The sequence below is a fragment of the Sparus aurata genome, chromosome 9 (assembly GCF_900880675.1).
Source record: "Sparus aurata chromosome 9, fSpaAur1.1, whole genome shotgun sequence".
In the NCBI taxonomy this organism is placed as follows: Eukaryota; Metazoa; Chordata; class Actinopteri; order Spariformes; family Sparidae; genus Sparus; species Sparus aurata.
Window position 1 is genome coordinate 12,671,958 of NC_044195.1, and position 15,424 is coordinate 12,687,381.

The following is a 15,424-nucleotide window of genomic DNA, read 5'->3' on the forward strand; positions in this document are numbered from 1 at the left end:
GACCTCTCGGACAGCCATTAGCAGCTAACGCAGCATTATTCCACCTGCACTTAAAGGGAAAATCTTGTCAGGGGAAATATCTGTCTTCTGGTGCGCATGCAGCGATGCAGAGCTGAGCAAAAAAAAAAGAAAAAAAAAGTGGTTGCATGCAATTTGAGCACTTTAAAAAAACATGAGCCTGAGCTTATCTTGCAAACGATGTCTGCACTCTGGAGGGTCTTTGAGGCGAAATACATTCAGAAATAACCGTGATAGTTTTAAACAGCTGCTACAGCATATCACAGGCTTATTTTTAATAACTGTAGATGTCTTTATAAGTCTCTTGTTTTCTAAATTGTGAGATATATATATTGTGATATATTTTAATTGCTTACAAAGGCTACAAATTCATCTGTTAAGAATATTTACACAAGTACTTGAGCTGCAATGATAACTCCATTAACCGTTTTTTAGTTGCGGACTAAACCAGACATTTGAGGACGTCATTTTTGGCTTTGGAAAATACAGATCAACATTTTTTTTTTTTACCATTTTCTGACGTATACCAGAAAAGACAACTAATTGATTGATTGAGAAAATGATTGAACGGATTAATGGATAATAAAAAATAATCATTAGTCACAGCCCCTGGTTGGTACATCCGACCGCTGGAGGGTTATATTGACTTGCAGCCACATTTCTCTTCAGCTAAATAAGAGCCTGCAGGACATACTGCGAGAACGCTTGTGATGTTCCATATAAGACAAATTCCTTCAGAATGACTATCGCTTGCATATGTTGTCCACATGTGTGCATAATGCCTTGTATACACTGAGCGGGGGGAAGAGAGAAAACACACGCGCACGCACTCGATGCAAACAAACCCTCTCAGACACCGCACACACTCATTAGGCACACGCGCGGCGCACACACTAATGTGCCCTCATCACATTTAAGCTAATTTCCTTTTCATCACGGAGAGAGGAAAATGAGTGTTTGCCCCATCCCTGCTGGGGGACAAAGTCAAGAGCCCCGGTCGGTTTGGGCTAGATTAACAGGTAACATTTGGCTCCCACTCTCTTATCACAGCATGAAAATCAAACCGCGTGTTTTCCTCTATCGCTCTCTCTTTTCTCCCCTCCCTAATGTTCCCTTCACTTAGAGATGAAATCGCTTGCTGCACAAACCCATTTGGAGAGAGGAGAGAAGGTGAGCGGGATAATCAGGCTGGCCACTGGGCCGTGTTTCCTAAATGCTCTCCAAAACATTACTGTGCACAGGCATAAAATTAGCGCCAGGACCTTAAAATGTTGACATTTAGCATGACTTTTTGGAGAGTGACACCCTCATATTTTCTTGTAGGATATCATTAAATTTCAACTGCCCTATGGCTGTGCCTTTCCATTAATAACCAATTCAGTGTGTCACTTCTCCCTCTCTCTCACTCCCTCTCTTGCCACCTTTTTAAAGTAATGAGTCCATTGCTTTGCCTTAATAAATTGAATCGTATTCTCAAGGCCATATGAAGATAGAGCCACAGATGGACAGGCTGCATGCAGGAAATAACCATAAATCCTTTACTGTCAGAGAGGCGGTCTGAGGTGACAAAAGGAGACAATCGCGATGCTCAATTGGGATCCCACCAAGATCACAAAAGACGGAGTGAAAGGCCGATTCTGTCTGTTAAATCTGTCGTCTGCTGGCGTGATTAGGAATATTTTCACCGCTTTTCACTGCTAAGAAAACACCCATTTGTGATTAAATTTCATGAATCTAATCACGCATGACGATTAGAATACTGACAAACGACTGTCCGTAATACGCTGCAAAGTACATTCATACAACACTGCCACGGCAGAGGGAAATTATGAACTACAAATGGTGCTTTTGGAGCATAGATTACAATATTATGGCGCAAAACAATTAACATTGATTTCATCATTTGTTTAACTGTTAGCCGGAAAAAAAGTGGGAGGGGGAGAAAAAACGAGAGAGAGAGAGAGAGAGAGAGAGAAAGAGAGAGAGGGGGGAAGAGAAATGGAAACAGAGAGAGCAAGAGGCAGGGGAGCAGAATCGTGTTGACTTCCATTCAGGAGGAAGATATCTTGTCTTTTTATGCGGCCCATGTCATATTTATTGCATAAAGGTCAGAGTGTTCATTTGTTCAAAGTCAGCGTTTTCCCTCTCTCCTCTCCTCCATGTAATAAATGCAGGGGCTATGTCATTATCGGACCTCTGAGGATTACAGGCTTGGCTGACTGTGATGACTGCATAAAAGCATACAGGACTTTTGTTTCTGCCAGCGCACACCTTCAAATGAGCTCTTAAAGCGAACAGCAGTGGAGACAAAATGGCATTTTGTAGACAGACGATCGCGGTTAGAGCGGTCGACATTGAAACGGGGCAAGGTGATTAAAGGTCAGGGATCGGAGTAAATCCACGACCTTCGGCTTTTTAGTCTAGGTGTGGGTAGGTGGGTGGGTGGGGGGGGCTGTAAGGCTCGGGTTGGAGGAGCGAAAATAAACTTGTGGCTCAGAAAAGAAAATGACTTGAATAGATTTCTGTAATTCACCTATTGACTGTGAGGCCCATACTGTCAGGAAGATAATACTGAGGGAAGGACATTAAGGTGAGGCACTTTGAAGGTGTTTAGATTGTCTTTGCATATTGACCTCCGTCGACCGGGTCCAGTTATTGACAGAAGAATCCCAGAGATTAAATTGGCCTAAACTATTGATTGGGTATTTTGCCCGAATCATTCCCCATTTCAGAGGGGGATCATTTGTACTGTATACCCCACTAATCTCTCTGACCCACTAATCATCGAGCCATTTATTTCTCCACTCTTTGTTTAGTTCTCCTTTGTTTAGCATTTATTAATTCATTAGAGCAACTTCTCATGCAGCTTAACTTAGACAGTGACTGGGGAGTCCTGTTTCTACCCGATAGCAATGTGCATTCCGGTAAAATATGCCACCGAATATGCACCCGACATCACAATACACATGCCAATTACATATTGATAATTAAGCATTCAAACAAACAAACAGAGAGGAAATCCCCCCGTAATCACTAGGTTTTAATGGAACAAGTATTAGCTTGGTGTGGTTGGCCAGATAGCCTGCTGCTACATCAGAGCTTCTCTGGGTTTGGGAGGGGAGGGGAGGGGAGGCGGGGGGTGCAGGGAGACACATTGGTGTCATTGCCTGGCATTGCAATCCTACAGGGAGAGGCAACGCCGTTCTGTTGCCTGCCGAACGAGTGTCGGCGACGGCTGGCGCTAATCCAGACTGGATATACTGAGCTGCTTTTAAATGAAGATGAAAGAACAAAAGAGGAAATGGGAAATGTAAACTTTAAAAGGCCTGGCTTAGGAGCACTTGCTCTATGGCTGCCTGCTGTGGAAGCTCAAAAATGGATGCAAATCCATTAGTAGTCCCGGTTTCACAGTTATAAAAATACTTAAGGGGTTTTAATAGGAGCGACGTGTTAAACGTGTGGAAATCTGTTTTGATAACATTATTCATAACACTGGCTTTGCGCTGTGTGAATTAATAACACTTCATTTACAGACGGAAGAAAGCTGGCATGGTATTTCCAGTTAAAGAGATTAATTTTTAAACACCTAATTGACAGGCTGGGGTTAGGCAGGATAAGCAACAGACTATAAGGCTGCAGCTGCAAAGTCAAGGTGACTGGAATACTCAGAGAAAGGCTTTCAAAAAGCAGAATAGAGAGCAGAGAGGGAGGGAGTGAAGAGAATTAGTCCTCAAGCACTTTTCCCTCCGCCCACTATTCTTCCGCTCTTTATTAGGAATGATTTACTTTCTCAGTGAAAGGATATAAAAGCTCAAGTATAGCGGCGTAATTATCGCAGAGTGAAAATTTAAAGGTTTGACTCACAATGTCCTCAAGTCAGCGAGTAGACTGCCAGACGATAAGAGTGACTGTGTTCGACGCTCGCCGTCCAATTGGTTGTGTTTTATGGGCTTTGCCAAGGAAGAGCACACAAACAGCACTCTGCTCTGCAAGTCTGTAAACATGATGGACTGTGGCAAACTACTAGGGCTGCTGTTTACCTTGGCAGAGCCTGGCCCTGGCATGTCGGTAGCATCACTTAATTACTGTTTACATGTAAATATTAAATTATACAAACAACCCCGCAGAATGTCTCCAAAAGTACAGAAATACATATTCAGGGTCAACCTTATCTGTCCGCAACAGTTGCCACGGCGAAGATACGAATTGTTTTGAATCGCAAATTTCCCGCATTGTACATAATCTTCATAATTGTTTAACGCCGTTGTCCAAGGGCATTCGTGTAAATACGTTGCCGCAATCTGCATAACAGCAGATGCTCAGATATGTAAAACGCACCTTGTGCTCCGACAGAGGGAGAACAAAAAAAGGAAGGTTATTGTTCCAAACAGTTGTATCCGGAATAAGGACTCTGATCATTAACGTCTCCAGTCGAGACCGGGGAGATGATTGCTTTGATTACGGACCTGTTTTCCTGACAGTCCGGAGCAGCGTATATAGTAGAGCCACCGGTGCCTACTGTGCATCTCTGGTATGGCTGAGTAAAGCACTTGTTCATTTGCAGTGAAGGGTAACATGAAACAGGCCTCAGCCTTCTGATGGACAGGGAGATTTCACCTTCGCCAGTGAATGATAATGCATTATTAAATTTGCCTCTCTGCTCACTAGATACACTTAGCTGACCACAGCATATTTATCTCCCCATCCGAGGCTCACGTCTTGGCAGGAGAAAGCATTCTGTCACTTTTGAGGCATTTCAAAGATTAAAAAGAACCTCTCTCTTTTCAACGTCCCTAAAAGCATCCCCCCTTTTCAGTGAAATGTGATTAGCAGGAGATGGTGTCACGCAATGGAACATTCATGAGGGGGAGAACAAATATCCAAATGAACTCCCGTGTCCTCGAGGAATAGCCCCTCTCTGCACCATCAGCAATCTCTCTCACATGGGCCGGGGAAAATTTGATTGATCCTCTATTGAATTATTTTTTTGCACTCTTTCATTTCAACAGGACGCACTGACAAGTTGTTTGATCATAAAGCATTATTGTCTGCCAAGTCACATTTCAGGGTTGTGATGGCTAATGATCTTGCCTCCTGACTTAGGGAAAGTCAGGTAGTCAGCATGTGTTTGAAGCTCGCAACGCCAAGGACATCGGGAGGACTGAACAAAACACTATGCATTAAAGTCAGGAAGATGAAGAGAAGGAGCTTACACCGAACATATCCAACTTTTAATGATACTGTACGGAGATACCATCAATGTCAGTGAAATATTTACGCCGCGGAAAGCGCGCGGGGAAACTGATGCCCAAACTTTTGCCTGACCCCAAGTCCTCAAACTTCCTTTTTATCGTTGCAAATGCTTATGCAAAGAAGGAGCAGCACAGAGACTACAAAGGCTCAAAATCACTTTTTTGTCTTTTTCATCTTTTCTTCTTTTTTTTTTTTTTTTCAAACCATATCCTCCTCTCTACATGAGTCCATCAGCGTCCACAGGTCCTTGCCCAAAGCAGCTGTACGTAATAGACTGTGACACTGGTACCTGCTCCACTTCATCATTCAGACGGTAAACTGGGACTGCAGACAGTGCAGCAGCCCTGAGCACATCAACTGGACATCTAGGCCGCATCCCGACAAAGAAAAAGGCGTGGCAAATCGACTTCGCCCATTGTGGTCACACGGGGTGCTCGATGCATCAACGATTTGCCCGGTTGATAGCAGGTAAGAACAAATGCCTCTCTAGGTGACATAATACACCACAAGCATCCATTTGTGCTCGGCAGGACATTATGAGTGCATCTCCTGTTGTGTCAACAAGGATATATAACGTTTGCCGGGGAAGTGCCAATATCATATTACCAGTGAATCACCCACTTTTAAAATATGGTTTACAGAATCAGTTTACATACTGTAGTAGCCTCCGAATCTCCTGTCAGGCGTTTTAGCTCAGCGTAAAAGAGATGTGGCATGTTTAACTGCAGAGGGAGGGCCGGGCTAAAGTGGTGAAATTTGTTGTTGGCAAAAAGCTGAAACTGCCACATGGTATTTACAGAAAACTCTTACACTTGGATGTACATACATATGGCTTGCGTTTCAAACACTTTTTCCCCGAGGAAATAAAATGATGTCAAGTGTTTGATGTCCAAAGTGAGTTTACAGCCAAAGGCTTCCGTACCTTTCAAATTTCCCCTTGTTTGTCAGCTACCTGCTGTTTCACGAGACAGAGGCTTGTCGGAAGCTATCGCCACAGACTTTCTGTTTGAAGCAATTCAATTAGTCACATGTGAGATAACACTTAGCTTTCTACTAGCCTTTTTTCTCCCACATCATCTAATCTCGCCTCCTCTTCTCTGGCAAAATTTGGACACAAAATAACCAAGTTCAAACGAACGGCGCCCGACAAAATAAAAAAAACAAAACGGAGTAACCATCTGGTTGCTCTGCTCTGGGTGACACAACTTTGGGAAACAGTCTTTTTTAGACAACAACAAACAGCCTTTGTCCTTCATCAGCAGAGATGACATGAAAAAGATGAGACATGTTCATAGGATATGAGTGATGTGACATTATAGTGGCTGTCTCTGAGGTGTCTGGCTATTTAAATAGCCTCCATATGAGCCGGGGCACCGCACCCTTCCTGTGCGCCCACTGTGCTCTCTTCTAAAAGTGCATTGCGAGAGATTAATTTAATGCTCTGCCAGGATCATAAAGATCAAACAAGTGGAGAGATATCATTAAACCATTGGAATGTTATCTCATTTATCTAAACAAACTGATGCGATGAACAAGCCTAATTAAAAAGCTCACCATAAACAAAGCTCCGGATGGTGGTGCCTCTCCCCTCCTTAACAATGGAACACATTTATTTTATTAATCTAATGCATCATGTATCATATCATTACAGTTCAATATATCTATCATTAATTTTATTCCCTTCACTTAAAGCTTTTATTGGAATTACTTTGGTTATTAGTTGGTTCTAATGTATTGGTTACCTCTGAATCTGGCTGCTACAATCTCTCTTATCTCGCTGCATAAACCTGTGCATGTTATTCAAATTGCCTCATTTATTATGATAGCTTCCTCATGTAAATTGTGCTGACTGCTCGCCCTTGCACAGTCCTCATTAGACTAATGAAAACCTTCAAACGAAAAAACTAAACAACCTGCCAAATAAAGGTCTGGGGTTATTATGAAAATTACAACTGTGGGAGCCGGGAGAAGCTCTCTTCATTAATTCATGCTCAGCAAATTGGTAACTAATTTAGTTGCACTCCTCTGCATTAATGGGTTATTTTATAAAAATGTTTTCCACAGCCCGAGACCTCTGGTGCACACACTGGAGAGCTCAGAATCCTAATCAAGTCCAGTGACATATTAGGAATTGACAATCTCAAAGATAATACAAGCGTGTGTTTGCGGCTGGATGTGTGTGGGTCAACTAGCCAGAATTGGTGTAGATTGCTGGGTCATTTGATTTCTCCACTAATATTGCAAAGAAATTACTGTCCATTTGTGTTGATTATCTGAGTGTGGAGGAGGCACTTCAGAGGAAAGAGTAAGATTTTGCCGCTACTGAGGAAACATTCAGTTGATTCGGTATGTGGATACTTGGTTAATTCTCCCCCCCCGTTCTCCGTTTGTGTTGCTCTGTTTGCCTGACTCTTTTTGTCTCACATACACACACACACACACACACACGCTCAAACACACATGCACACATAGACAGTTAGACAGTTTGTGACCCATAAATTCAGCTCATGATCCCGCTAATTATTACTATTCACTGCTTCACACCCTGTGAGTGAAGGTCTAACACTGATCTTCACGTCAGCCCGGCCAACTGGGAACATACAGCCCAATGATTTCCATAGTGGTTTTAATATCATTATCAGCCTCACCCCACCCTGTCTCACCCAGCACAGAACAGCACAGCACCGCACAGCACCGCCCGCCCCTGCTCTGCTCAAAACCAACAGAGAATACTAAAATCTATTATTTGCTTCATTTTGTATTTAATCTGCCTTGCTTAGTAGATTTCTATCTTTTTTTTCTCTTTTCTTTTTTTTTAACAAGCGCTGCAAAACTCCTAATGAAATAACGCCAGCTATTAATTTAAAAAAAAAAAAAAAAACATTTACTGAGGACAATGAGCTTGGGGTTCTGCATTTTGAATATTTTACCCTCCGAGTTCAGTGTTATTGGAGATATTTATGCACTGATGTCAGAAATAATTTGGTGTATATAGATATGTATGTTTTTAAAAAAATAAAATAATCCAAAATGTGTGTGAACGTCTGAAACCCATTACTAGTGCTAACAATCAGTAGCTGCACTTTAATGTATTTGTAATCACTAAAGTTAGCTTTTTAAGATACGTTTTTTTAATGCTTTGTTAAAATGTTTCCTTCTGTCAACAGAATATTGTGAGCTTTCCACACTTGTAACTGCAGTGTCCTATTACAGCAGAGAACATGGTGATATGTGAATGTCAAATCTGGGTGAAGTAAGCGATCTGACCCTTTCAAAATAAGAAAGACAGTTAAAAACATTGCTGTATCTCTGTATAGCTTTATTCAAATAGGCTGTCATTAAGTGTCATCATATCATGTGCTGTTTCTGTGGATGCTGCTCCAACTGGAATGGTATGTGCTGGTACATTCAAACATTTTTACCCATCCACACACATTTACTCTTACACAGATTATCTCTTCTGAAGTGCACATTTGAATTAGTTCTCGAAAAGTTTAGGATTTTTGTTATGGAGACATGATCTCTAAACCGACGGTTGAATGCAAATCCCATCAAAAGTTTAACATTTATGAAACCGTATTATAAATATTCAAGGTCTCAACTCTGAGAAATCTTAAGTGTTTCTTTTTGTGAAGGAATAAAAAAAAAAAAAGAATATTTTCTGGTGTGTCTGCAGCTGAAATTCCACTTCAGTTGTTTCAAAAATGTTCCTTAATCAAAGTTCGTTCACACTTGACAACCTGACCAACAATCGTCTCACAGAGCTGTTCTGCTTTTTGTGACACATAAGCCAAACGGGCTCGTTGTCTCCTCTGTTGGCTCAGTTGGTCCTCCTGCCTCTAGTGACATTTACTGCACACAACAGACCTGCTCTGCTCTCCACGAGGCCTTCATCTTTGTTAACAGACTTAATTATAAAAATAAAAAAAACAACTTATTACAGGCTCCTTGAACAGAGCCTGTCATAACACCTGTCCTTTTCATACACTGTGAACGCTGAATAGAGGGGAACTAAAACCTGACTTAAGAGTCCTGAACTTCCGATACTGCAAGTTGAAAGAACAGTTTTTTCAGAGGGTGTACTGAAAACCCTTGTCGGCACACGGTGGAACATGTGGGCCGGAACACCATATCAAACTTCCTTTTAAATGAAACCTGACTCACCTTTGTCAGTGTGCATCCTCTTGTGTGCAGCTGCTTCATGGCTCATGTCGTGGGCCAGGTCTCCCTCTTTAGGCCCAGGGGGGATGTTGGGGGACAGGCCTAGCAGGGCGTGGTTCATGGACAGGCCATTGTGGTGTGCGGCTGGAGAGAGGATGAACAAAAAAAAAAGCAGTGACATTGGGAACATCACTCAGAGGACCACTCAGAGGTATTTTCTTCACCATATATTTGGGCGACTGGGTGTGCTGTGAGGTTGAGAAGAGACGTACGTATCCTGTCTGAGGAGCTTTCTGTGTGGGCTGGGGAGCTGGACACACTGCTGCTGCGGTGGGACGATGGGTGACTGCCCGGCCTCCTGTGGTCTTCTAAGGAGGGAGCAGGGGATGGACTGTCCGGCACTCGCTCCTGCAACCCCAGCAGCAACAGAAACAAAAACAAACGCAATATAAGTATCGAGCGCAGGGGCGGGAAGCACAGAGCGACTGATGCGGTGTGATTCAAGACATGGTGCCATGTTGCCAAGATATGTGACAGCATCACATTACAATTTTTGTACATTTTCCCCGTCCGTGTGATCCGTCATTCTAATGTACAATAGCCATGAACTGGCACCAAACTGTTTAGAGGAATTATGGCTATGGCTTTTTCAATCCATGTCAATACATTTGTCAGAAATGTACACCATAGGGAGTCATGAAGTGGTGACTACAGTAAATCACATTGGCGGAGTCATCTGCTTAGAGCACCTGCATGCTTTGATAACAATATTGATAGTTGGTGCCAGTGTATAAATAGGCTTATCTCAAGAGAAAGGGATATGATCTATTGACATTTTGTCCCACCCCTGGTGTAGACTGAAACATTACACCACATGAAGGAGAAACTGTTTAAAATATTGTGATATCGCTGCGTTCCGTATTAAAATTTACCTTTATAACAGAGGTGACCATTCTGGAGGGCAGGCTCTGGCCCTGTGCTGCGGCGGCCATGTTGGCGATGGTGCTGAGGTGGTTCATCTGGCTCATGGCCATGGTGACAGAGGCTGGGGGCAGGCTGACTGGGATCAGGGGGTGTGGCATCATCATGAAGGGGAGTTCCAGGCCTGAGACACATGAAGAGGTCGTTGGTTACTCAATGATGCGTATTATGAGTGAGATAGTCACAGGGGAAACTTCTGCGGGTCTGGCTGCAAACTCAAAACCTGCTGCTGTTAATTCGGCAATCAGTAATTCCCACCACTGAGATACCCTTTAAAATTGGTCTCCAATAACACTAAAGCTTTACACTGCCATCCATTAGGAAGACCCAAAAAAAAAAAAAGTGGAACCGCTTCTCTGGTATCTTTCCATGTTAACATAATACACATAAATGTTTTACAACACACGTTAATAATAGATACTACTGCAATAATAATAAAGAAAACCGGGGATGATAACTATATACACAGTCATTCAAAGACCAAAGTTTACACAGCAATAAAGATGCATCAATTATTCTGCGATGAATAAAAAGGGCACATTATGGAAATTATCTCAATATTTACATATAAAGAAATATCTCTGTAAAAACAAAGGCAATCTTGAAAGCCATTACCCAAATGACTAGTTAAATGTGCTAATGACAAACAAGTAGCGTCAGACCACAGTATGGCAATGACTTTTAGCTAATTATAGCAGCCTATATTCTACACCGGAGAGAGGGAGAGAGAGAGAGAGAGAGAGAAGAAGAAGAAGAAGAGAGCGAGACTAAAAGGAGTGAAGTCACTTTCAGCTCGCACAATAATGGGGGTTTTTCATTTCTTTCTCTTTTATATGCACTAGAAATTATTCCATTACAACATCAGAGATATCTTACAAATGTTTTAAATTATTCAATTGCAGCGCAGCAATGGGCGCCTAATTGGGAAAAATTGAACCATTAGTAGTCGGAAAATGTAAAGAATGTCTAATAAAGATACCATAGGGGGTTCGTAGTTAGTCAAACTGTGGCCGTGCACCGCGCTTCTGACTGGCTTAATGAAAACAAGCCAACTTTCAAAGGACATGAGCGCAGACAGAAGGTCAAAGCTAGGTGTCTGTACCCCCTCCCAGCCACGACACCCCCTCCCTCCACCCTCTGCTCTATGGGGACTTTGAACTGGCAGGATCAAAAGTGACTGGGAACAGTTTGGTCTCATTCCTCCGCCACTCAGATGCTTTCCCCCCCCCCAAATGCTTTAAAGAAAAACCTCATAGACACTATTGGATCTGATTGAGCCTCTCTGTTGATTTTTTCCTCTCTTTTTCTTGGCAGCCCAGTTCAAGGTAAAAAGAAAAAGAAAGAAAAAAGCTGTGTGAAAGAAAGAGGGAAAGAAGAAAAAAAGAAAAAGATACCGCACTACAGAAAGCTGATCCACAAAACAACTCCACTCTTCTTTTCTGACAAAACATCAGTAGCCAAAGGGCAAGGAGATCTGCATGGCGAAGCCTCTAAAGAGAAGGACACTGGTTGAAAATGAAAGGACATGAGAAGTACTCCTCTGTGTCACTCCCCTCCTTCCAAAAGAAGCATTGATTTCCATAAGAAAGATGGCATGCAGTTTCTCAGTGGCGAGTATTCCCAAACAATATAAAGCAGGGGAGATTAAAGAAAGGCGGAAGCCAAGCAGCACCTTGTATCAACGCCTCTGCTGTAGCTCAGACTGAATCAATTACCACTCAGCAGGCTAAGCTCAATTAAAAAACACCACAGAGGGCCTGATTGCGGGGGTACTTACTGTAGGACAACATGGAGAGGTTTAGGCTACCTATCAGCCTTTCAAGGCCACTCAAGGGCCAGAGTGAAGAGACTTATTCTGCCTTTGAGGTGGATACATTACACCCATCCAATCAAACACAGCTACCTTCATAACGCACGTTGACTTTAAGCAGCCGAATTTCCACCAGATCAAGAAAAATATGAGGGGGGAAAAAGAGGAGGGTCACGTCTACTTATGTCTCTGTGGTATCTTGTCTTCGATGCCGTATGAATTTTAGTGATGTGTCTCCACCTGACAGACAGCCTGGTAGGGGGGGAACACTGGACCTCTGTTCGCTCTAAGAGGTATTAGTCTCGCTTTCTGTGCCTGTCCAGCCCCTTTCATGTCACCCCATCCCAAAGCGGTGTTTCTCCCATAAAAGCCCATTCAGGCCACTGTAGGGGAATGTGCCACGGACCAACAAGGGTCCACCAAATCCCTTTATTTGTCGCTGAAAGGAGCCAGGTGAGGAGGATATTGGTTTATTCAAGGAATCTGGCATTTTCGCCGGACAGTCAAGTGTTTTTCGCTTCATTCATATGCAATTTCGTCCCATTTGTTAGACTCATTCCTGCTAAATGAAAGGATCATGAGTAACTGCGGTCCACAATCCTGAACCATTTGTAACTTGGTAACAATAATAAGCATGGATTTTTGTGTTTTGCTTTGCCAAAAACAGAATCAACAAGCCTTAGTCAGACTCATTAATCACCTAGATATTGTGTAGATACTCCAGTGGGCGAACCGTTAGAAACATATTTGTCAGTTTGTGTTTATCTCCAATACAGAAGTTCAGACTTGATGAGAGGTGAATTCCCACAAGCCCCCCCCCCCCTCTCTCCTGAAGGGCATAAACAATGCATTTGGAGTAATTTACCTGAAGTAAGCCGGAGGGACCTGCAAAGGTGAACTCCTATTTACCATCATTAAAACTACAAATCACTTAATACCAATATAAACAGCTCAGCTATTATGTCGTGCAGTGCTTGGGAGTTCACGCATGGATAAGCAAAGATCTGAATCACGGAGGATGAATTGAATGAATTAAAACAGCCCTTGGTAACAACATGATTAAAAAGCTGTTACATCAGACCCAAAACGGCACGGCTGACGGTCGGTCCGATACCTAAAAGAATCACACCGCGGAAGAAAAGATTGAATGTTGAATGTTTTAAAATGATTAAAAAAGAGGGCAGTAATTTATTTTGATGACAGAAATGATAACCTGCAGTGATTTGTGCAGCAGTTAATCTTCATCTAAACAGGACTCCAGCCTTTTCTGGCTGTCTAACCCTACGGAGGAAAATAAGAAAAAAGGAACTAAGCCATTGTCATTGAAAATGGTATGGAGGTAGCAGCCAGCCCCTTACCCTTAACTCTGTTGTGGACAGATTTCCCCTGACAAAAATTAAACTAGCTCCTACTTGGCACTTTATTATCTCTTCAACTGAATGATTTATTGTTTGTGGAGCGAAAGAACCAAAGAGAGGGGGAAGATTACATTTCCAGCCAAAGCTCAGGCTTGATCTCGTTTTTTACTCCCTCTGTCCAGGAAAAAAGCTCCCGACAAACAATAATGTCAGCTGTAATTGATCGGAGGTCGCCGGCTGGGCCTGCAGTAAAAGCGCACTATTTAAGCGACAATCGGCCCTACGCTCTTCAGACGCTGGCTAATGAAGCTGTCTGTCTGGGCTATTTACCTTCTCTTAAATGGAAGGGGAGAGATGTACTGTAGGAGACAGGGCTGGAGAGGATCTGCCTCTCGCTGCCGTGAAATAGGACCTGCACATGCCTCAGGAATGTATAATTGGTTGGCGCAGCCAAAGCTGGGGATCCGGTGCTAATTAAATGACTTGTTTAAAGCCTATCTGTCTTTGTTTGGGAGGCTCTGGGCTTCAGAACAATGCATTGTAAATGCTGTTGTCAAACAAACATTCCTGGTTATCCTTTGATTTGAATTGAACAAGACAAAGGGCTGATTTGCTCAGCCCTAAGGCTTTGGTTTTCGTGGCGTTGAGATATTTTTTTTCCTCTTCTGATCTGTCAAACTGAACAGGACCATTCCAGTCAAGCAGCTAAATGAACTGACTCACTGCACAATGCATATGCAGTCCGCCGCTGCAAAACTAATCTCGGTTTTTCCTCCTAATTGCGCTTGTAAAATGCCCCCATGTCGTGTATGTGTTTCTCCAACAAAGGTGAGGCGGCGGTGCACACACACGGAGAGTCTTTGTTGTGGTCGTATCGAGGGTTTGCACACCGGTCCCTAAAGGAAATGAATGGCTCATGACAAAGTGTCTGTCATGCGGGCAAGACATTTAGAGGTCTCTCCGTAGCGCTAATCAGCTATTCATCTTTACCATAACTGTTAATCTCCCCCCAAAATCTGAAGCCCCTGCCATGTGAGATGGAGGGGAGCCTCGCAGCCATTAGATCAAACATACGACACAGACTCCATAAATATGTTTGCCTGGCATCGCGGTGCCACTTTACACAACGCGAGCACATGCTTCCATATGCACAGAAAACACAAATGCTTCCACGTACATGCACGCACGCGCGCACACACACACAACCACACACGCGTACGCACATGCAAACAAGGAAAAAATAAAAAAAACAGACACACACAGATGGCAGGTTCAGTCAAGGCTGGTGAGTCCTGTTTCTCATTAAAATGGGGGGAGAGAGGAAGGTATTGAGCTTTGATGTAGCCACCCACAGCCCCTCAGTGTCATTGAATGAAACTTTGAAGCCTTTTGTGTTTACGCAGTTAATGTTGATAATAAAGCAAACATCTTGCCTTTGTTAAATACCTGCTGTACACTCTCTCACACGGCGCACACACACAAACGAGCAAACAGACACATAAAAAGAATGTATCTCGTGGTAACGGGGGAGGTAAACATGAAAACATACGGTACGCAGTCAAGACAGTGTGATGCCGTATAGATAATTGTGCACAGGTACGTGTGCGCATCAAGCAGGCCAGACATAGGAAAAAAAAAAACCAAAAAAAAAAAAACACATGCCAAACAATTTCTTTTTTACGTTCCAAGAGCCGCGATGATTGGACACATTTCAATCTAATTCGCATCGGCAAACACAATGTGTTTTGCATGCGAGGATAAAGAGATACACTTCCCAATGATTCAGGTGGGCAAAGATTTCCTGCCAAGATGCCTAATGTAAGAGAAACCATGATAAGAAAAC

The 15,424-nt window shown here is 42.9% G+C and overlaps 1 protein-coding gene across 10 annotated transcripts in view; it reads right to left on the reverse strand.

Annotated features, from left to right (window-relative positions):
• dachd (dachshund d) overlaps positions 1–15,424 on the reverse strand; it is a 100,249-nt gene that overhangs the window by 16,480 nt on the left and 68,345 nt on the right. For 4 of the 10 annotated variants that reach the window (XM_030428993.1, XM_030428996.1, XM_030428997.1 and 1 more), the window contains 3 exons: positions 10,365–10,537; positions 9,705–9,840; positions 9,436–9,576 (listed from right to left, as the gene is read on the reverse strand). In XM_030428993.1, coding sequence (XP_030284853.1) covers positions 9,436–9,576; positions 9,705–9,840; positions 10,365–10,537 — 450 coding nt within the window. Of the gene's footprint in view, positions 1–9,435; positions 9,577–9,704; positions 9,859–10,364; positions 10,538–15,424 lie in introns of all 10 variants that reach the window. The other 6 variants (XM_030428989.1, XM_030428994.1, XM_030428995.1 and 3 more) reach the window with 4 other exon arrangements.